General features: G+C 43.2%; 1 protein-coding gene across 4 annotated transcripts in view; it reads left to right on the top strand.

Annotated features, from left to right (window-relative positions):
- The window catches only part of GAB2 (GRB2 associated binding protein 2), a 184,131-nt gene that overhangs the window by 129,613 nt on the left and 32,365 nt on the right, over positions 1-22,153 (top strand). For all 4 annotated transcript variants that reach the window (XM_027578680.2, XM_035722754.1, XM_027578681.2 and 1 more), the window contains exon 2: positions 1,305-1,605. In XM_027578680.2, coding sequence (XP_027434481.1) covers positions 1,305-1,605 — 301 coding nt within the window. The remainder of the gene's footprint in view (positions 1-1,304; positions 1,606-22,153) is intronic.

Genomic DNA, 22,153 nt, shown 5'->3' on the forward strand with positions numbered 1-22,153 from the left:
GTGTCCCGTTATAGGTGAGAAGGGGCACACAAATGAAAGGACATTGGCTTTAGATCAGATGAACTGTGCATGCTCCCTAGTAACAGGCTACTTTGCTGCAGATGCTGGCTGATGGATAAATTTGGTGCTGGAGCCTGTGTAAATTCTCTTAATTGCTTATATTTTCTCATGAAACAAAAAGAATGGGCATGCTAGAGATTTAAAGAGAGAGAAGTTCAGAGACTGTTGCCAAAGAGCAAGAGAAAATCATAGACTATGTAACCGTGGTAGGATTTTGGGGTGGCCTGGGGGCCCACTTGCAATACAATAATCCAGTCCTTGGCATTTGTAGTGCTTCAGGGTTGTGTACCAGGTGCTCTAGGTACATTTGCATAATGAAAACCCTGCCAGGTAGGGAGGGCAGGTAGTGGTGATATTGATTCTCATTCTACACATGAAGCAAGCTCCAAAGCAGTAAGTGACTTAACCTGCAGATCACACAGCAAGTCAGTGGTTAAACATCGACCCGTCCCAAAGCTCCCTGTTACATGTAACATCTTTTTACCGCTTTGTAGTGGTGTCTGCTCACAGATGACACAGTCTTGTTGAAGAGATGGAATGTAGAAGACAGCATAAGAAAATATGTAATCAAGTGTTTAAATTCTATTGTATGGCATGATACAAGGAGTTTATTCAGTGATACACGTTGAGTGCTTAATATGTGCAAGGCCCAATTGTAAGTACTCGGGCTATCACAGTGAGCAAGATAGTGAAAAAAATCCTAAAGTTCTGTGCTTTGGAGAAGTTTTAGAAGGCTTTCTATGTGACTCCTCCAAGGCATCATCATTTGGTAAAAAGCACAGTGTACTAAAAGTTCAGGAACTTGTTTTTCTGTTCCTTGCTGTATGTGACATTGCTTCAACTCACCACGCCTTGCTGGGTTCCCCGTCCATATACTGAGATGCTATGGTTTTGCAAGTTCCACCTGAATAAAAGTACTATGAGTTTGAGTCTGTATTCTAGCCTAGGGAATAATTGCTCAAAAATGTTTTAGTCTCCATCTAACTTCTTGATCTAAAAAATGGGATGCCACATCTCATTTCATAGTGATAAGACCCTGTTTCCACAGTGAAGTGTTGCACTAACATGCATTCTAAAATCATGCTCTAATTTTTAAACTCTAGGGAAGTATGAAAGAGAGATAGGGGCCATGTTCAGCCTGCAGGTGCAACAGTCCCTGTCCTTAACCTAGTGATTTCTGAACACCCGTGAGAGGCTTTGAAATAACCAATGACTTTTTTTCCTTCTTCCCCCTTCCTGTTCAGGCCTGGAAGAAACGCTGGTTTATCCTGCGGAGCGGCCGGATGAGCGGTGACCCAGATGTTCTGGAATACTACAAGAATGATCACTCAAAGAAGCCCTTGAGGATCATCAACCTGAACTTCTGTGAGCAGGTGGACGCAGGCCTGACCTTCAACAAGAAGGAGCTGCAGGATAGTTTTGTGTTTGACATCAAGACCAGCGAGCGCACCTTTTATCTGGTGGCTGAGACAGAGGAGGACATGAATAAGTGGGTCCAGAGCATCTGCCAGATCTGTGGCTTCAATCAGGCCGAGGAGAGCACAGGTAGGAGAACAAACACGGACCTTTCTCCCAAGGGGCAGGGTGCTTCCTGGAGGGGGCTTAGCCCTTGGGGCTACGATGAAGGCCTTTGGATTCCTTGAGCAAGGACAGCAGACTGCAGCTAAAGGCTCTCCTCTCTGCAGAGGAGTAATAGGCAAAGAGTAAGCTTGTGAAGGGTTTGGCCAAATACCAGCGGGACCCCTGGCCCTGATGACATTCCGATGGGAACCTGAGATGTGTTGAGATTATGTTGAGCTAAGGTACTCTGTGGTGTTTCTTCAGGTACTTCAACACCACCCCCTATGTCAGCCCTGCCCCTTTCCCCCCTTGCCTCCGCTTCCTAGTGCTCTTACCTATCACTCATCCCATAGGGCAGCTCTCACCAGGATTCCTTCTCTGGTCCACCTCTGGCTGTTCTAGCCCATCTGTTTCAGACCATCCTGCACAGTTATACTTGCCACTTTTTTTTTCTTTTGGTTTGGGGTCCTCTGTGATTACTGTTGGTGCATAATCCAGTGTTCTTTTATATTCACTTGGGAGGGGACAGGACAGAAAGGGGGAAATACTGATACATGTTTGGGTTTTGTTGACTTTCACAGAAGAGTAGCCTAACTTTTTATTTTTTCAGATTTATTTACTTGAGAGAGAACAAGTGTAAGTGGGGGGAGGAGCAGAGGAAGAGGGAGAGAGAGCCCGAAGCAGATCTGCCGCTGAGCGTGGAACCTGACGTGGGGCTCTGGGGCTCGACATGGGGCTTGACGTGGGGCTTGATACAGGGCTCGTCACGGGGCTTGATCCGACCTGAGCCAAAACCAAGAGTCTGACGCTCAACCGACTGAGCCACCCAGGAGCTCCGAGTAGCCCAACATTTTTAACTGAGTTTTAAGTTGCAGAAAAGCTCTTTGATATTTGTTTGCACTCATCCCCAACTTTGGAATGATTGAGAAACAGATTTTTTTCTGAGGCAGGTGGAGAACCTAAATCAGTAGTTCTTAAACCTGGTCGCATGACAGAATTAAAGAGGAGCACTTTTTAAATGTTGATGCCAAATTTTTAAAATGTCCATGCCAAATCAGTTCACTATAAATCTCAGGGTTGGGACCTAAGCATGAGTGTCTTTTCACAACTTCATTCTGAGTGGCAAGGGTCTGAGGCACCCTTGCTTATTTTTTGTCTGGGCAATATTACATCTGTAAAATTTTCTTCGTCCATTCATCCATTAGTGGATGCAGGTTGTTGGCATGTCTTAGCTATTGTAAGTCATGCTGCAATGCAGTGAATGTGGAGGTGTAGATATCTCTCTGAGACAGTGATTTCAGTTCCTGCAGATATATACCCAGAGGTAGAATTGCTGGATCATATGGTAGTTCCATTCTTAATTTTCTGAAGAACCTCCATACCATTTTCCATACTGACTATACCAGTTACGTTCCTACCAGCAGTGCACAAGGGTTCCCTTTTCTCTGCATCCTTGCTAGCACTTACCTCTTATCTTTTTGATAATAACCAGTTAACAGGTGTGAGGTGATCTCTCATTGTGGTTTTGATTTGATTTACATTTCCCTGATGGTTAATGATGTTGTACACCTTTTCAGGTAACTTGTCCATATGAAGATCTTCCCTGGAAAAATGTCTATTCAGATCCTGTGACCATTTTTTAATTGGGTTATTTGTTCTTTTTGTTTTTGCTATTGAGTTGTAGGAATTCCTTATGTATTTTGGATATTAACCCCTTATCAGATATGTGGTTTGAAAAAACGTATTTTCTTCCATTTCTTTGGTTGCTTTTTCATCGTGTTGTTACTTTTGTTGTGCAGAAGCTTTTTAGTTTAATGTAGTTCCAGTTTTTTGTTTTTGTTTTTCTTATTTGTGCTTTTGGTGTCATATCCAAAAAAGTCATTGTCAAGACCAGTGTCAAGGAATATATTTTCTCTGTTTTCTTTTAGGAGTTTTATGCTTTCAGGCAGGTCTCACATTTAAATCTTTAATCCAGTTTGAGTTCGTTTTTGTGAATGGTATAAGATAGGGCTCCAGTTTCCTTTTTTTTTCCCCCCCAGTTTTTCTAGCACCATTTTTTGGAAACACTATGTACTATCTTTTTCCCACTGGGTGTGCTTAGTTCCCTTGTCAAATATTAGTTGACCATACAGGTGAGGCTCTCTGTTGTGTTCCATCAATCTGTGTATCTGTTTTTATGTCATACCATACTGTTTTCATTACTACAGCTTTGTAATATAGTTTGAAATCAGGAAGTATGATGCCTCCAACTTTGTTCTTCTTTCTCAGGATTGCTTTGGCTACTTGGAATCTTTTGTGGTTCCATATGAATTTTAGGATTGTTTTTTCTATTACTGTAAAAAGATGCCATTGGAATCTTGATTGGAATTTCCCTGAATCTGTAAATGGCTTTGGGTAGTGTGGACGTTTTAACAATGTTAATTCTTCCAATCCATAAACATGAGATATCTTTCTGTTTATCTGTATCAAAGTTCTTATATTTTGAGCGGGCCGCATTCTCACTTGGCACTGGGCTCTCCAAATTATGCCGCCCATGGGCCTGAGCTAGATGTCCTAGCCTAGGAATTCTGTGACTTTCGTCTTCCTTGCAGAAGGATCATGAGTCCCCATTTTACCCTGAAAAATCTTTGGTATAATCTTTGTTTCCTATATGGAATTTCCTGTTTTCCCCAAATCTTTGTCATTTAGAGGTGTCATGGATTTTTTTTGTTTTTCCCTTTATTTTGTTCCTGATGAAGGAATAAAAAGCTCATTGCATGCGATAAAGAAACAAACGAGGAGAATAAAAAAGCAATCAAAAGAACAAGGGGAGGTAAACCATAGACTGCTTCTCCCACCCCAGGCTCAAAGCTTTCATAAACGTGAGAGAGAGGTACAAAGAATACCTCGGCTTTTTAGAAAATAGGTATGATTGGGAGATGGGGAGGAAGTAATCAGAAAGCAAATTGCTTTCGTTTTTAATTCCACTATAGTTAGCGTACAGTGTCATATTAGTTTCAGGTGTACAATATAGTGATCCAACAATTGTATACATTACTCAGTGCTCATCATGATAAGCGTACTCTTAATCCGCATCACCTGTTTCACCCGTTCCCCACTCACCTCCCCTCTGGTGAGCATCAGTTTATTCTCTATAGTTAAGAGTCTGTTTCTTAATTTGTCTCTCTCTCTTTTTTTTCCTTTGCTCATTTGTTTACTAAATTCCACATGTAAGTGAAAGCGTATGGTATTTGTCTTTCTCTGACTTGTTTCGCTTAGCATTATGCCCTCTAGATCTATCCATGTTGTTACAAATGGCAAGATTTCATTCCATTATAATATATATGAATATATTTATATTTATTTTTATATATGGAATTGTATGTTCCATATATATAATGGAGTCTTCATACACACACCACATCTTCTTTATCCATTCATCTATTGAGGGACACATTGGGCTGCTTCCATAATTTGGCTATTGTAAATGATGCTGCTATAAACATAGGACTGTATATATCCCTTTGTATTAGTGTTTTTGTATTTTGGCGGTAAATACCCAGTAGTGCGATTGCTGGATCCTAGGGTAATTCTATTTTTAACTTTTTGAGGAAACTCCAAACCGTTTTCCCCAGTGGCTGCACCAGTTTGCATTCCCACCAACAGTGCACAAGGGTTCCTTTTTCTCGACATCCTCACCAACACCTGTTGTTTCTTGTGTTTTTTATTTTAGCCATTCCGAGAGGTGTGAAGTGATATCTCATTGTGGTTTTGATTTGCATTTCCCTGATGAGTAGTGATGTTGAGCATCTTTTCATGTGTCTGTTGCCATCTGGATGTCTTCTTTGGAGAAATACATGTTCATGTCTCCTGCCCCTTCGTTAACCCATATTATTTGTTTTTGGGTGTTGAGTTGTATCAGTTGCTTATGTATTTTGGATACTAACCCTTTATCAGATATATGCCATTTGCAAATATCTCCTCCTTTATCAGATATGCCTTTTGCAAGTATCTTCTCCCACTCAGTAGGTTGCCTTTAGTTTAGTTTTTTTTTTATTGCATCCTTTGCTGTGCAGAAGCATTTTATTTTGATGATGTCCCAGTAGTTTATTTTTGCTTTTGTTTCCCTTGCCTTAGGAGACCAATCTAGAAAAAAGTTGCGATAGCCAGTGTCAGAGGAATTACTGCCTGTGTTCTGTTCTAGGATTTTTATGGTTTTAGGTCTCACATTTAGGTCTTTAATTCATTTTGAGGTTATTTTTGTGTATGGTATGAGAAGGTGGTCCAGTTTCACTCTTTTTGCATGTAACTGTCCAGTTTTCCCAGTACCATTTGTTGAAGAGATTGTATTTTTCCCATTGCATATTCTTTCTTCCTTTGTCAAAGATTAATTGACCATAGAATTGTGGGTTTATTTCTGGGTTTTTCTATTCTCTTCCATTGATTTATATGAGTAAATTGCTTTTACCAAGAGAAATATCCTTGAGATGTGACAAAAATTACTCTTGGTGCAAATATATTTTTTAATCACATATTTTAAAAGTAATTAATGTCTGAATCCTTACTTTTACCATAGAGGATTTAAGTACAGTTCGGATACAAATGTGTGGAACCACATTATCTGGGCTTGCTTTCTTTGGTAGGAAGATTCATTCACCCATGCATACATTGTTTATTCAATTACTCATCCAGCAAACGTTTATGTTATAACCACGGAGGTTACAAAGATGACCAGTAAGGTTCCAGTGCTCACATATCATAGCCTAGTGGAAAGGACAGACCACTAACCAGGCAGCCACAGGGGAGTGCTGGAATAGAGGCATCACCATGGCTGGAGACCCCAGCCCACACGCCACCAGCTCACTGAGAGAGGGGAGCTTGTCAGGGGGTGACAAATAATCAAGTCCGTATTTTTTCACCAGCTTTGTCAATTAAAAAATATATTCCCTTAAACCTTTGACTTCTTTTTTTAAGGGGATTATTTTATTAGATGCCAGATGGTTTCATTACCAGAGCAAGGATGTTAGTTGTCTGTGACAGAAAGTTAGGATTCTTTGTGAGATCTTTCTGAGGAAGACAGTAGGCTTTTCTTCCCTCTCATAGGAGAATCTGGTGTGTTAAAAGATTCAGCCACATAATGGGTTATATTTTAATTTAGAGACTTTCTTAAAAATGGGTTATATCTATAAAACCCTCAGATAAGGAATTAAAGTTTAATCACCCAAATCAGTGGGGTTTTTTTAGCTGAGAGTCAGGTGCAGGGGCAAAGCAGGAAGGAAATTAACATTTGACTACCTACTTTCACTTATTTCATTTCATCACTTTTATCAACTATGCTCCCATTTTTTTTCAAGTAAGGAGACTGAGTACTTCTTCCCTGCCTATCACTTCACAATTACAGCTCCTCTCTGTCCTCACGCCTGCTTCAGCCGGGTTCACATGGGCTCCCCACTGTCCTCTGTCCCTGAGGCTTCCTGAATACAACACTGCTCTCATTGTGCTGCGGCTTACTGAGAACCCAGTCTCTGGGGTGTCTGTGTCAGCAGCCACCTTATGTGGAAAGCACCCTGTACTGACGCCTAACCCTCAGTGGCCACAAAAGAAAACAGTAGGAGCTATATATTCAGCATCTACTCTGTGTGAAGTAGGAGCGCTGCATAAATTTTCACTAGAAATCTGTAGGAATCCTCTGCGGTAGGAGCAGTTTTGGCCCAAAATACATAGCTCGAAAATGACAGAGCCAGGAGCCTAGTCTAATCCAGGTCAGACTTTGTATTATAATACGTGCTTTATCTCTGACCTCCTGAAATACAAACATCTGCCAGGCCCAAGCCCAGGCATTTTTGCTCCCTTGGACACTACGTGTTGGATGGAAGTGCTCTCTGACCCCTTCCACAGGGAGCCGACTCAGGTTTCCCTCCTCACCAACCCATATTTGTTCACATCTTTTGGCTGGAATATGCCAAGAATTTAGTAACTTCTAGGGCTCTAAACCAGTCATCATACTCTACTGGTGAATCTGTAGGCTGGAGGTAAGGATGCCTGAATTTGAATCACAATTCTGGGGTTATATGAACAGGTCATGTCCTTAAAGTTCCAGTTTCCGGGGTGTCTGGGTGGCTTAGTCGTAAGCATCTGCCTTCAGCTCAGGTTGTGGTCCCAGGGTCCTGGGATCGAGCCCTACATCGGGCTCCCTGCTCAGCAGGAAGCCTGCTTCTCCCTCTCCCACTCCCCCTGCTTGTGTTCCCTCTCTCGCTGTATCTCTCTCTGTCAAATAAATAAAATCTTCAAAAAAAAGATAAAGTCCCAGTTTCCTTTCGTTGGATAGAGATAAAATTATCTTCTCGCCCAATGACTTTGCTTCTCTATGGATTCACCAAGACAGATCTCAGACCCCTGACAGCCCCTCAAGTTTCATATTCCCCAGAGGAGTATTCGCATTGTCTTCTGTGTAGAGCTGTCCCCTGGAGCTGTGCAATGCAGTATCCCAGCTCACTGCTTGGTCCTGAAGAAATTTCTTCCTGGGGAAGCCTCCTTCAAGCACATACACCCTCTTTCTTTCTTTATGTAAGAGTTGTGATGGGACCCATTAAAAAAAAAAAAAAAAACCAACCTTCTGTTTTTCACTTTCATCTGGAAGAGGTTCTATGGCAGATGGAGTCTTTTCTTTTAAAGCCGCCTTGCCACCCCCAGCTTCTATATACTGCCACCCTCCAATTCCTCACATATTCTAGCCAGAAATGTCTGGGATCAAGAACAGACCAGGAGTGAAACTGAGTCTGAATATTGGCATAACGGTGGAGGAAACAACCTCTTGACAGAGAACTCTTTCCAAAAGGAAACCAGGGATGATGCTCAGGAAGGAAAAGCAATTCCAAGAATATCAAGAATATTTAGTGTGTGTTTGTGTGGGAGGGGGAGGGGCAGTGTGCATGCAAGCACACAAGCAAAAATAAGAACCCCATCTTCCTCTGGGAATCAAAATAGCCTTCAGTCCCTCGAGTAAGGGAGCAGAAAGCTTCTCTGAGCTGTGTTTATGAGCAGGCGGGTCCAAGTCCTCACATTTGTGGCCCAGTGGTAGGCAGCTGTCCCTGACCAGATGCACCACACACAAAAAGAACCAGCTCTCAGCACAGAGCTTTGATGAATTATTCATGGACTCAGGAGTCATCCACTGTTAGGAAGCCCTCACCCCTTTGAATCCTCTGAGCTGAGGACTCCTCCTTCCCTTTGTGCCTTCCCTCCTTTATGTACTCAGCAACTAAGCTGTTCTCACATGGACTCTGAAGGGCACACTAGCTGCGCTTGAGTCCCAGCCCTGCAATTTAGTTGCTCTATGGCACTGAATAAGTAACTTTATCTCTTTGAGGTTTGATCATCTATAAAGTGGAGATGACGCTCCCTATCAGTTGTTGGGAGGAAGGTAAGAAAACACTGTTTTCCCTGTAGTGGTTGTGGTAGTGATGGTTTTTTTCTATCTCTAGGTCAAGAAGAACAGGGTATGATTTAAGTGTCTGGTGTTATTAGAGGAACCTACAGATGACAAAACACTTAATGCAGTCTTCTTTGAGTGTAAAGAAACAAACAAAATAAGGTAGACAGGGCTGCAACATTATCCCTCTTGCTCGGGTGAAGATGCTAAGGGTTGAACAGTGCAGAAAGCAGTGTTGCTGGGGCTCCAGTCCAAGGCTTTAACTCCATCCGTGGGCTGTGTGCTTTAACTCCTCATTGGTCCTAGCCCTGCTTCACAGACCTGTTCACCACAGTGGCTTGTAGGTCACGAAATAGCCAGCTGGAGGGAAAAGCAGGAAGTTTCTAAGTCACCAAGAACGGACCATTTAGAGAGTAAAGTGCTGTCTATACATTAATATTAACCTTTGAGAGCTAAATTAGCAAGGTAGCATGATCCATCTTATTTTTTTAATTTTATTTTAATTCGGTATAGTTAACATACAGTGTTATATTAGTTTCAGGTGTACAATATAGTGATTCAACACTTCCATGCAACACCCAGTGCTCATCGCAGCTCATTGCCCTCCTTAATCCCCATCACCTGTTTCACCCATCCCCCACCCATCTCCCCTCTGGTAACCATCAGTTTGTTCTCTATGGTTAGGAGTCTGTTTTTTGGTTTCTCTCTCACGCTTTTCTTTTTTCCTTTGTTCATTTGTTGTGTTTCTTAAATTCCACCTATAAGTGAAATCATACGGTATTTGTCTTTCTCTGACTTATTCTGCTTAGCATTATACTCTCTAGCTCCATCCATGTCATTGAAAATGGCAAGATTTCATTCTTTTTTAATGGCTGAATAATATTTAATTGTATACACTCACACACACCCACACACACACACACCCCATGTCGTCTTTACAATGGACACCTGGGTTGCTTCCATAATTTGGCTCTTGTAAATAATGCTGCTATAAACATAGGGATGAGTGTATCTCCTTGAATTAGTGTTTTTGTATTTTGGGGGTAAATACCCAGTAGTGCAATTACTGGATTGTAGGGTGGTTCTGTTTTTAACTTACTGAGGAGCCTCCATACTGTTTTCCACAGTGGCCGCACCAGTTTGCAATCCCACCCACAATGTAAGAGGGTTCCTTTTTCTCCACATCCTTGCCAACACTTGTCGTTTAGCATGATCCAGTCTTAGAGTAGCCAACAAACTACTGCGTATTAGAGCTCAAGGAGTACAGTTAGTAATTCTTGAAGATCTTGAAGGGAGGCCAGAGCCTCCTCCGTACCCTGGGTATTATTTTAGCGTCTTCCCTCTCCTGAGCTCCTTGGCAGGAGTCCCACAGTAGTCGCATGTCTAGCTCTGTATAATGAGGACTTCCCAGAGTTCTAAACCAACTGTTCTTTATCTCTTCCTCACCTTCTCTCTACCACAGTTTTGGGTGAGGCTGCCCCACCTTTTTAAGTATTTTGTAAATACTGAAACTTCTCATAATCTGTGAGTTTCCCCAGTAACCCAACAGCAGAACTGTTTTAAGTCCTGGGTCCCCTCTGCGATCAAATGACACCCAGGGGAGTGCTTTTGGGAAATCTTCAATCCCTAGTGGTAGAATATTATTGGGGTTGGGAGGGTGGTGTCTTCAAACAGCTCTTTCCTCTCTAGAAAGGGTTGGTGCCTTACAGGTCAGGACCAGACCCCTTCTTCTGGAAATCTGACAGCAGGGAGGGCTGTGGTGGAGCCATGCGGTCCGCCCAGATGCCTTCTGGTGACCTTGGTCCTTTCCCCCAGACACAGTGAGTGGGAGAGCCAGGGGTGGAGGAGGGTGGGAAGGAAAGAGGCCTTTCTCAGAGACCTCACCCTTTCTCTCTTCTCATACTTGGGAGGACCATCTCCTCCCTTGTTTCCTCCCCCACCTTTTGCTCTCTTGTTTTTTTTGTTGTTTTTTTTTTGACTGAGCTCAGATCTCTCAGCTCCTCTGGGGGATCCTTATTGGAAGCTTAGAGCAAATGTGGGAGGTAAAATGCAACTTCTCCCCACGCTGACACAAGTCCCTGGAGGAGCAAAGAACAGAGTGTAGACTGACCCGGGCCCCAGCCCAGAGGCGGAGGCTGCTGTCTGAATCACCCACCCTTTTTTTCCACTGAGACAATGAGGAAAATAAACATCCAGACCAGTTTCCAGCCAGATCTGAAATCCTCATGCCTTTTTTTTTTAAAGAAAAATGTTATTCTAAATAACCCAGAAATATCAGGCCTTCCTCCTCAATCTTTTGTTTGTTTGTTGTCTTTTGTCTACAGCTGGATCTGGTCACCCCAAGAGTAGGCTTTGAGTTGGGACTTGAACTCCAGAAAATCCTCCCACTGACACCCCTGCAGGCTCCAGCCTTGGCCTGCAGGGAAGCCCAAGCCCCACTGGAGGAGAGGGCGGCAGGGAGAAACCCGACCCTCTCCTCCTCATTCTAAGCCTTGATCCTTCTTCCTGCTTTCCCTTTTATACCAGACACTCCCTCTCACCAACCCAGGCCACCAGCATGGATTAGGTCTGTTGTTATGTGCCAAAACCCACAGACTGCTAGAAAGGAGAGCGTCTCATCCCAACTCTTCAACCCCAGAAGCCTTCGACAGCTTGCAAGCATCTCTTGAGGTGTCCCCCCTTTTTTGTTCTTTGGGTGCTTCTGATTATCTCTGGAGAAGGAAGGTAATAAAGTAGTATTGAATGGGTCCCAGACCAGATTCCAGAGCCCAGTCTAACTAATTTTTTGCTAGAGGTAGCATTAGGACTTTGACTTTAGGGGTAAGGTCACCTTGGACCTTGGGAGATCCTGATTCTGATTAAACATCCACTTATGTACAGCTCTGGGTAGGATTCTGAGCTCAACAAAATCTGTAGGTACTGTCATCTCTCTCTGGGATCTGAATTGGGAATCAAAGTCCTGGTTTTAAATTTCACCTTTGTTACTGATTCAGTATGTTGATCTCAGTTTTTTCAACTAAAGTTTGAGGACCAAAATGGTCATTTTCAAGCTTTTTTCTTTGCATTAACTGTATCACACGTGGAACATAACATATGAGACAGGTGAGAGGAAGCCACCTTGAAGAGTGCCAGGGAGAGAGAGTCTGGTGCTGCCAGCTGGAGCGGACCCAGAGGGCCTGCCCTCCCCCTCTCCCGTGGTGGCCTGGGAAGGCTGAACACAGGGTGAAAATAACTGGTGTGCTGCAGATATTTCAAAAGAGGGAATGCAGATCACTGCTGAGCTATGGAAATCATTCTCCATTCACAACAAACATGAAAACCATGAGGAAGATGTAGTCAGTTTCATAAAACTAAATGTAGTCAGATTTTAAAACTTCCCTTCATTCTGAGGTTCTCTTTGTATGTGTGTGCACTTCTGTTAAAGTATTCGTGTGTGTGTGTGTGTGTGTGTGTGTGTGAGAGAGAGAGAGAGAGAGAGAGAGAAATGACTGTCATGGTAAATAACTGTTTTTCCATATTTGACATAATTAAAAAGTGGTAGCCCTATGTGTTGGTTTTTGAAAACAAACAAAGAGGCAGTGCTTTAACTTATCCACAAAAGGGAAAGTCTGGGAAACAGTGATCTAGAAGTGATGCTGGTGTCAGGACCACCTGATCCCCAGCCTCTGTGTCTGCATTCATGGACAGAGGCCTTTGAATTCTTCCTTCAAGTTCAGGCCCAGAGTGCACCCCAGCATAGAGTCCGAGCTCTGAGATTCTGTGTCCCTTTTGCTCCTTTCTCACCCTAATGTTGTGTGTAAGCTAGGGTTAACTCTGGGATTTTGCCTGCTATTCCAGCTCTTAAGTTACTTGCCTGTTAAACTGCCTGTAGTCTCTAATTCCACCTAGGACTGGACCCATCCTGCTTTTACTCAGCCCCTCACAGAGACCACAGTCTTACCCAAACCCTTAACTCAGTGGCTGGCGCCCCACCACCCAGTGGCAGACTGCTGGGTTACCAGTGGTCTGTCTACCTCAATTTCTTTCTTTCTTTCTTTCTTTTTTTTTAAAGATTTTATTTATTTATTTGACAGAGAGAGATACAGCGAGAGAGGGAACACAAGCAGAGGGAGTGGGAGAGGGAGAAGCAGGCTTCCCGTGGAGCAGGGAGCCCGATGTGGGGCTTGACCCCAGGACCCTGGGATCATGACCTGAGCCGAAGGCAGACACTTAATGACTAAGCCACCACCCAGGCGCCCCTGTCTACCTGAATTTCTGAAGAAGATCTGCTTCTGCTTTCTCGGCACATGCTTCTTCCTTCTCACAGACTCTACTCCACATTTCTAGGTGATACCCAGTTTCTCTTTCTGTTCTCTCAGTCAGCCAGGTCCTGTTCTAGGGACGGGTGCCAGGGAGGAGCATGACACATGGAGCATGAGTTCTCCGTGACTTGTGAGCCTTGCCATGTTCTCTAGTTTATGTTCTTTCCTCCAAACTACCCTTGAGGCTCTTCCCAGTGACTGCCTACCTCCTCTGTGTCTAGTTCCTGGTCCCAGGCCCCCCAGTTTTCACCAAGACTCACCTGCTTTTAACTGAAGCATGCCTGGCTATGTGCCAAGATATGTTTAGCAGATAGAAAAAAATTTGAGGTTAACCTCAAGTATGGAAAAAAATTTTTTTTTAATTTTTGAATTTAACTTCAGCATCACGCTCTCATCTGGCCACTGATAGAGACTGAAGTTTTAATCAACTTCAGATAAAATGAGTCAATACAGGATTTTCTCAGTTATTTCAGATTTCTTTCTCTTTCTCTGTCTCGCTCTTTTACATAAATAGAATTATACATACCAGGTTTTTCCCTCAGCTTTATCGAGGTATAATTGGCAAACTGTCTGTATTTACAGCATACATAGTGATGACTTGGTATTGGCATACACTGTGAAGTGATCGCCACAATCAGGTTGATTAACACAACCATGACCTCAGAAGTCGGGTTTCTCTTGCTTTCTCCAGGGGCTGCTGTTCAAGTTCCCAGAAGCTTGAGGAGCTGGAAACAGTTCTTTGAGGCCAGAACACAAAGTTTGGGAATTGGGGGGAGGGGATGTGTGAGATGCTTGAGGGTGAGAAACTACTGTCATCTTTCTGATGCCACATTCTAGAGACACATGGTAGCTGCCCAGGGAACATTCAAATGATTTAGTTGCTGTGTTTGGTTATGACTTTGTAAATAGTTATACACAATTACGTTTGAAAAACTCCCAACTTATTTGTAAATATTGTTTTGAGAAATTCACTGTTGAGGAGGGAAAAAGGAAGCTTCAAAAACATTCTAACCTGGGCGCCTGGGTGGCTCAGTTGGTTAAGCGACTGCCTTCGGCTCAGGTCATGATCCTGGAGTCCCGGGATCGAGTCCCGCATTGGGCTCCCTGCTCAGCGGGGAGCCTGCTTCTCCCTCTGACCCTCTTCCCTCTCGTGCTCTCTATCTCTCATTCTCTCTCAAATAAATAAATAAAATCTTTAAAAAAAAAAAAACATTCTAACCTTATTCACAGGACATAGAGAATAAAATTCCCTTTATGGAAATAACGATATAAAGCACAACGGTAAACAAAAATAAAGAAAATTAAAAAAAAAAAAACAAGAAAAACCTCAAGATGAATGATGTACTTACTAGGCTGAAGAGACAGGGTGTGCCAATGACCTAAACTTCATTTTACGTATCTATCATTTGTTTATTGTTTGCTTTTATTCCCCACCTCCTTACCCCTTTTGTAGATGAAGTCAGTGAACAAAATTCCTCATGGCTGGTGAATCATATTAGCCAAAACACTCAGCCAAGACAGAGAAGGGAATAGATAGCATAGAATGAGAAAATTCTAGAATATGAAGTCTTGAAATGCCCTGAGAGAAGGTGTAATTCCAGACTCCTTAAATAACAGACTATCCAGAGGCCAGGGGAGGGGAGCTAATTTGCTCAAGATCATACAGCTAACTGACAAGGCTAGAATTGGCAACTGGGTTTCTTGGCTTTCCGCTTGTGTTCCAGATGATATTGATGATACCATCTTGAATTTACATGAGGCCGTATGATTTATAAAGTGCTTTTATATATACACTGGTTTAGAAGGCCAGTTTAGTTCAAAGAACATAGGTCTTGGCATCGTATAAATACACAAACCCACAACATTGATGCATTCAATCTTAACACAGGTGAGTTAATTTACTTTTCTGAGCCTCAGTTTCTGCATCAGTAAAATAGAAATGAGACATTCTTCACAAGATCATTATGAAGATTAGATAGGAGCCCACTTCAGTTACATAGCATAGTACACGTTGAATATCACTTAAATGTATGGCCCATAAATTATCACTGCCTTCCCAGTGATCTTCACAGCATCCCTCTGAGTAGGTGCTTCTGTCCCCCATACCGAAACATCCCAAGTAACCCTATCTCTATTTCACCCAAATTCAAGAACATTTTTTTTACTGTGTGATTATAAGTTTATGAAATAAACCTTGCTGACTTCCTGGTTTGAGATACGTTACACTTAATTTATTGAGGTGCTCAAAAACAAAGGTGGTCTCTTTAAGTGTACTACTACTATTAATTATAAACGCTAATATTTACGTAGAGCTTACTGTGTACAAGGCAGCATTCTAAGCATTTCACAGATCTTCATTCCTATGATCCTACAAAGTAGGTCCCTGTTATTCTTCTCATTTTACAGAGGAGGAAACCAGGGCACAGAGAGGTTCCGTAACTTACTAGTAAGTAAAGGAGCTGAGATTCAGACCAGACATTCTGGTCCCAGCATCCTGAAATTCTAGATGGAGTTCTTGCCTCAGGTCATCATGGTCCCTGTACCAAGTCTTAGGACGTGCCCAAAGACCCGGGAAAGACCCGCCACTGCCTTTGCTCTCTCGCAATGACTGTCTCTGGTTCTGCCAGTTGTAGGTGCTCTCCTTACACTCCTTTAAGAAGGCATCACACAGAGTTCTTGCTGCTTTTAATTTAAACATAAGCCAGATTTTCTTCACTGACCTAAACCATCACTTCAGTCTTCTCTGAATCTAGGACAGATGTTCTTACGCCCACTAGAGTCCACATAATTATAAACAGAGCTGAGAGGCCAGCTGTGGGCTTGGCCATTAGTGAATACATTTTCCCCTAAAATTCATCAGAGCATTGGCCCCCTGGACAGAGGCACCAAGGACATATTTCTCAGATGATTGGTGATCTGAGTGTAAAAGGCTTTGGACGGAGGGAACAGAGACCTGGGTTCTAATTCTGGGTCTGTGGTTTTGCTTGCAGTATGAACCTGGGCCAATCATTTATTCCTCAAGCACTGTTTTAGACCCTGAGTGTGTGAGCTCAGGTTCTCTGAGAAGCAGCTGCAGGATGAGTTAAGACCTGCAAGAGATTTATTGGATGAGACACCTGTGAGGGATCATGGGAAGGAGCCAGAGAAGGGGGCAAAGCCTGCAGTGGGGTGCAGGGCTGACACCTGTGACAGAGAGAAGGCAGGAAGCAGGATCAGACTGCAGTGCAGTTCTAGGACAGTTTCCGCCAGATCAGTGAAGGTTCTCGAGCCAAGGTCTCCTATGAAAGGAGTCCCGTGTCTCATAGGAACAGGCCTGTATTAGTACTCCTGCCATTCCTTTGGCACTGGATGAGAACAGCCCTGAGGAGTGGAAGGATGCAGAAGGCCAGCAGCTGGGGCTGTCAGTCAGTTATGCTGCCCACATCAGGAGACTGAGAGGCAGATTTTTATGGTTAACCCACTGAACCAACAGTGGTGAACAGAACATGTGAGGTTCAAACTCGTCAAGGAGCTGACAGCTTCCCAAGTGGGAAGGGACAGATGAAAAACAAAATGTTTAAGTGGTAGCAGTAAGCACTTTGATGAAGAGAAGACAAAGTAACCTGATAAGGAGTGACTAGAAACTCAGGTCAGGTGATCAGGAAAGGCCTCTCTGGGCCTTGGTCTCTTTATTAGTCGTATTAAAATAGTTTTTTTTTTTCATTCGACTGGATATTTGTGTAGCACTTGTAATTTATAAGTATATGCTTCTCCTTTACCCTCACATCAAGCTGCATAATAGGATGGCCCTTCAACTTGATGTGAAAAAGACTTGAGTTTGAGTCGTGGTTTGGCCATTTCCTAAGAGCTCTGTAACACTGAGTAAGTCATTTTATTTCTCTGAGTCTTAGTTTCTTATGTGAAATGAATCTGGAAAGATCACTGCCCTGCCAACTTTTCAGGGCCATTATAAATGTCAGAGTTGTTGAGAACAGTCTACAATTGCAAAATAAAATAAAAATTTCTTTTACAAAAAATAAAACACTTAGGAATCAATTTAACAACAACAAAAAATACAAGATCTCTATACAAACACCTGCAGAACATTGCCAGGAGAAATTCAAGAACACCCAACAAAGGGAGAGAGATACCATGTTGTGAAGTAGAACATTCAATATTGTTACTATGTTATTTCTCCCCAAATTGATCTGTAGATTCAATCCAATCTCTGTCATAATCCCAGCATGGTTTTTTTTGTATTAATTATACCAAAGCAAATGAGAAGGTACTATATACACATATGAAAACATTACTGTTTTTTTTTAAAGATTTTATTTATTTATTTGACAGAGACAGCAAGAGAGGGAACACAAGCAGGGGGAGTGGGAGAGGGAGAAGCAGGCTTCCTGCTGAGCAGGGAGCCCGATGTGGGGCTCGATCCCAGCACCCTGGGATCATGACCTGAGCCAAAGGCAGACGCTTAACCAACTGAACCACCCAAGCACCCCAAAACATTACTGTTTTATCAAAGAATATGTCAATAATAATTCTGACCCTTTCCAGTCATAATGTTGGACTTTTTTGAGAACTTCAGGGAATGGTGTTAGATTATTAGATGGAAGCTCTTTTCACTTTCCTTACAAGTAGAAAAGTCCACTCAAGCTTATAATGTTTATTGTTCTTCCAATTTGATGTATTACTAGAAAAAACACTGAACTGAAAAACAAGAGACTGACATTCTTGCTCAGGCCTACCAATCAGTCACTGGTAAGAAAATCACTTGGTCTCTCTGGACCTTAGATTTCTTATCAGTAAAATAAAATATTGAACTAAATGATCCCTTGGTCATTTCCACAACTGTGCATCTGTGATATGGAAGAAGAATAAATCATTAAGGATCAGCAAGAACAATCTGGTGATTTCTTTCCAAGCCTGGTTCAATACAAGTTTATCATATTACTCTCTTGAACCATTTAATTCTATAAGCTAGGCAGCAGTTAGCATGTTGTTTGTGACCAAGACATACTAAAATGAAAAAGAATATGATTTCTTATAATAATACTAATGCAATCTCCAAACTGGCTTTTCTTATGATTTCTCCTCTTGATTTTTTCTTTTTCTTTTTTTTTGGGGGGGGGGTGGGTAGAGGGGTGCAGAGGGGAAGGGAGAGAGAGAATTTTTTTAAGATTTATTTATTTATTTTAGAGAGAGAGAGCATGCATGAGCAGGGAGATGGGTGAAGGGAGAGGGAGAGAATCCCAAGCAGATTCTCCACTAAGCGTGGAGCCCAACACAGGGCTTGATCCCATGACCCATAAGATCATAACCTGAGCCGCAGTCACAAGTTGGATGCTTAATCAACTGAGCCACGCAGGCGCTCCAGGAGAGAGAATCTTAAGCAGACTCCATGCCCAGTGTGGAGCCCTACTCGGGGCTCAATCTCACAACCCTGAGATTATGACCTGAGCTGAAATCAAGAGTCAGATGCTCAACCGACTGAGCCACCCAGGTGCCCCTCCTCTTGATTTTTTCAAAGCACAAGTTTGGGACTCATTGGTTTTGGTTTCAGCCTCTATCTCCTTAATCATGAACTTAAATTAGATGGTAATATTTTGAAAGAGGACGTGATTACACAAACCAGAATGAGAACTTCTAGTCCAGGGATTGGCAAACTTCCTCTATAAAAGGCCAGATAGTAAATATTTTAGGTTTCACCACCCTTCGGTTCTCTCACAAGCACTCAACTTCACTCTTGTGGCATATAAGCAACCATGAACAGTATAAAAATGAATAGGCATAGCTGTGTCCCAGTAAAACTTTATTTATGAAGACAGCCAGTGGACCCAGTTTGACTTATAGTCCACAGTTTGCCACCCCCTGTTCTAGTGTAATAATATACCTTAGCGGGCCTTCCAAGACACATGTGCCTGTGGTCTCAGATGTTGGCCCTTCTAGAGGTGATAAAAAGGAGCACTTCTTTTTGGATGCCAGCAGAGAAAGCCTAGAGTTGCTGAGATAGCAGGATACGAGGCTGGAAGAGGAGTAGGAAAGCTACACATGTGAAGCCAGGAGGTCGTTGTGACGCCAGGACTTGAGACAGCAGCTAAGGAAGAACTGCTGGTTACAAATTGGTCTGGCCAGGCTGTTTGCCTCTGGGGCCACCACACAAAGGCCAGCTGAGGCCATTTGTACTCTCTCGCACCAGTCCTGGCTCCGATCAAGCCCTGAAGGTCTGTGAACACAAAGCTGATGCTCTTCTCCCACGTCGGGTCGCCGCCCACGATGGAGTGCGGGGGGAGCGCTTCCCTCTGTGGGGCACTGATGTGCAGGGACTGTGGCGTCCCCCTACTCCCTAGGACAGGCCCGACAGGCTGCTGTCTCACATCATGTACAAGTTAGGACTCAGATCCACATACTGTCCTTAGGTTCCATAGCTAGGGAGCTGGGATTCAGATTTCAAAATCCACATTCATTCTCTCTACCCCACTACCCCGCCTGAAGCCAGAGTTGGGCTTCCTGTAATGCTCAGATCTCACAGTCCCCTCAGCACGCTGGGGCTCTGAGAGCCCCAGCCTTCCCGCCCAGAGTAGAACAGTTTCAGGTATTGTTCTGGTGATTTTTGCGACTGCTGATGATTCCTTTTTTTTTTTTTAAGATTTTGTTAAGCAAAATCTTAACAAATCTTAAGCAATCTCTACACCCAATGTGGGGCTGGAACTCACAAGCCCAAGATCAGAAGTCGCAGGCTCTTCTGACTGAGTCAGCCAGGCATCACACTGATGATTCTTGATGAACTCCTTCCGTTATAGTGTCTGACAGTCATGTTCACACCGTTTGCCAGTTGTCCCTTAAGTGAAAGTCATTGTAAAAAAAAAAAAAAAAAAAAAAGGTAGGGTAAATTCATCTCTTGTAAAGCTGGTTAGCTTAAAAATATAGTGATACATTGTTGCTGTTTTTGTGGGACGGTCACAAGAGTCAAATACATCATTGCTGTGTGAGCTTATGGTGCCCCCTGGATGGATTGATTCCTATGGGACTACTGTTAGGTTCCCAAAGTTCCTCAGGGGAAGGGAGAAGTGCTGCCCTGAAGAGAAATACGGTTTTTCTAACTGAAGTATAAACCAGTAGAGCGAGGACGAGACCCATTCTTTCTGCTGGGCCTGCAGCTCCTAGCAGAATGCCTACAGTCTGTGCTCATGACCCTAAGTAAATGACAAGAACGCTTCATTCCAAATATGAATTAACTCCTTGAGGGGGACCACCCGGCCAACCCAGCCCCACTCGAGGGAGCAGGAGTGAGTTCTGTGACAACTAAGGTATACCATAGGTGCAGCAGGTAAGGGGAGAACAAAACTTGGAACCTGATCTTTCTAAAACCAACAGGACAAGGCCTGGCTAAATATAGGCTAGCTATCCTAAAACAGACACACACAAGGCAGAAAACCTCACAAAGTGATAACAGTTCCTCCCAGCCTTCAAAAACAGTTTACATTTGGATCCTGGAGCTATCCGTTCATTCTTCTGACCCAAGGAAGAATAACTGACCGCCATGGTATGTTTATCCAACACCTTGTTCTCAATCAGACCTTTGCTAGGCACAGAGCATTGCGCTTAAACACTGTCAGAGAAACAGAGATGGCCCAGATCCTGGTTTCTACAAGCTCACCGTCCCCTTCCATGTGGTAGACTCGTGAACTCCCGTAGAGAATAAGCTGCAGAACGAGGTACTGTGAAAGGGGTTTAGAGGAAGGCGTGATTCATTCTCACTGGAGGCCTTATGGAAAGCCTGGCATTTGCTCTAATAACGTGAGGGGCCCCGGAGCAGAGGAGGTTATGTAAGGGTGTGTGACCAGAGACTGTGACATGCCTTTCAGCTACAGTGACTCTCCTTCCCCTGCGCCCTTCACAAAATCGATCTCTCTACTGAGAGATCCTCTGTGTCAAGGTCAGGATGTTCTGACTTGGCTCTCAGAGCCCTGGGGTTGGGGGGGGGGGTGTTCTTTTTCAGATCCTGCCCCGGAAGGGGGATGCATGGGCAGCCTAGTCCCTGAAAAGTCTTCCAGGGTCTTTGTTACTGCCTGTCTCTGCCTCCCCTTTTTTCTTCCTCTGCTTTATAGTTTCTATAAACACTAGGAGATGTATTTTTGAGCTTGGGGAATTATTTATGCCAGTCTTTAGTAGTTTGATCCAGCAAATGTTTACTTACCATGCAAATGTAACGTAATAAACTCATAACAAAATAACAGCCCTGGCAGCCAGTGTCCTGGTGATTAGACCCTCTGACTGGATTGCCCCTCACCTCTCCCACAGTAGGAGATCTGAATTCTTATTCCAGGATTGAGGTCTGACCTGCTATGTGGCCTTGGACAAGTAGCCTCACCTTTCTGGGCCTCAGTTTCTCCAACCAGAAACGAGAAGCTTTGGGAGCCTGGGAAGGACAGTGGTGATAAACAAGCAGTTAGACTCTGGGGCCCCTTCCAGTTGCTGTATTATGTGAGTTATTGTGTCAAGTGAAGCTATTTTGTGTTTGGCTTTAAATTTGTGAATAATTCCTCTAATTGTGATGTGTGTCAGGCAGTTTTGAGGATTATTCATTTTTAAATGACTGCTTGTGACTGCGCGTTAAACTGACCTCAAGCCCTCGATCCAGTCTAGCCCTCAGCCCCTGTCAGCATGCGTTTGGTTTTCTTTTTTTTGTTTTTTAAAGGTAAGAACTTTTTTTTTTTGGAGAATTTTTTTTTTTTTTTTTTTTTTTATTTATTTGAGAGATAGAGAGCATGAGAGGGAAGATGGCCAGAGGGAGAAGCAGACTCCCTGCTGAGCAGGGAGCCCGATGTGGGAC

Source organism: Zalophus californianus, chromosome 11 (genome assembly GCF_009762305.2).
Source record: "Zalophus californianus isolate mZalCal1 chromosome 11, mZalCal1.pri.v2, whole genome shotgun sequence".
NCBI classification, from domain to species: Eukaryota; Metazoa; Chordata; class Mammalia; order Carnivora; family Otariidae; genus Zalophus; species Zalophus californianus.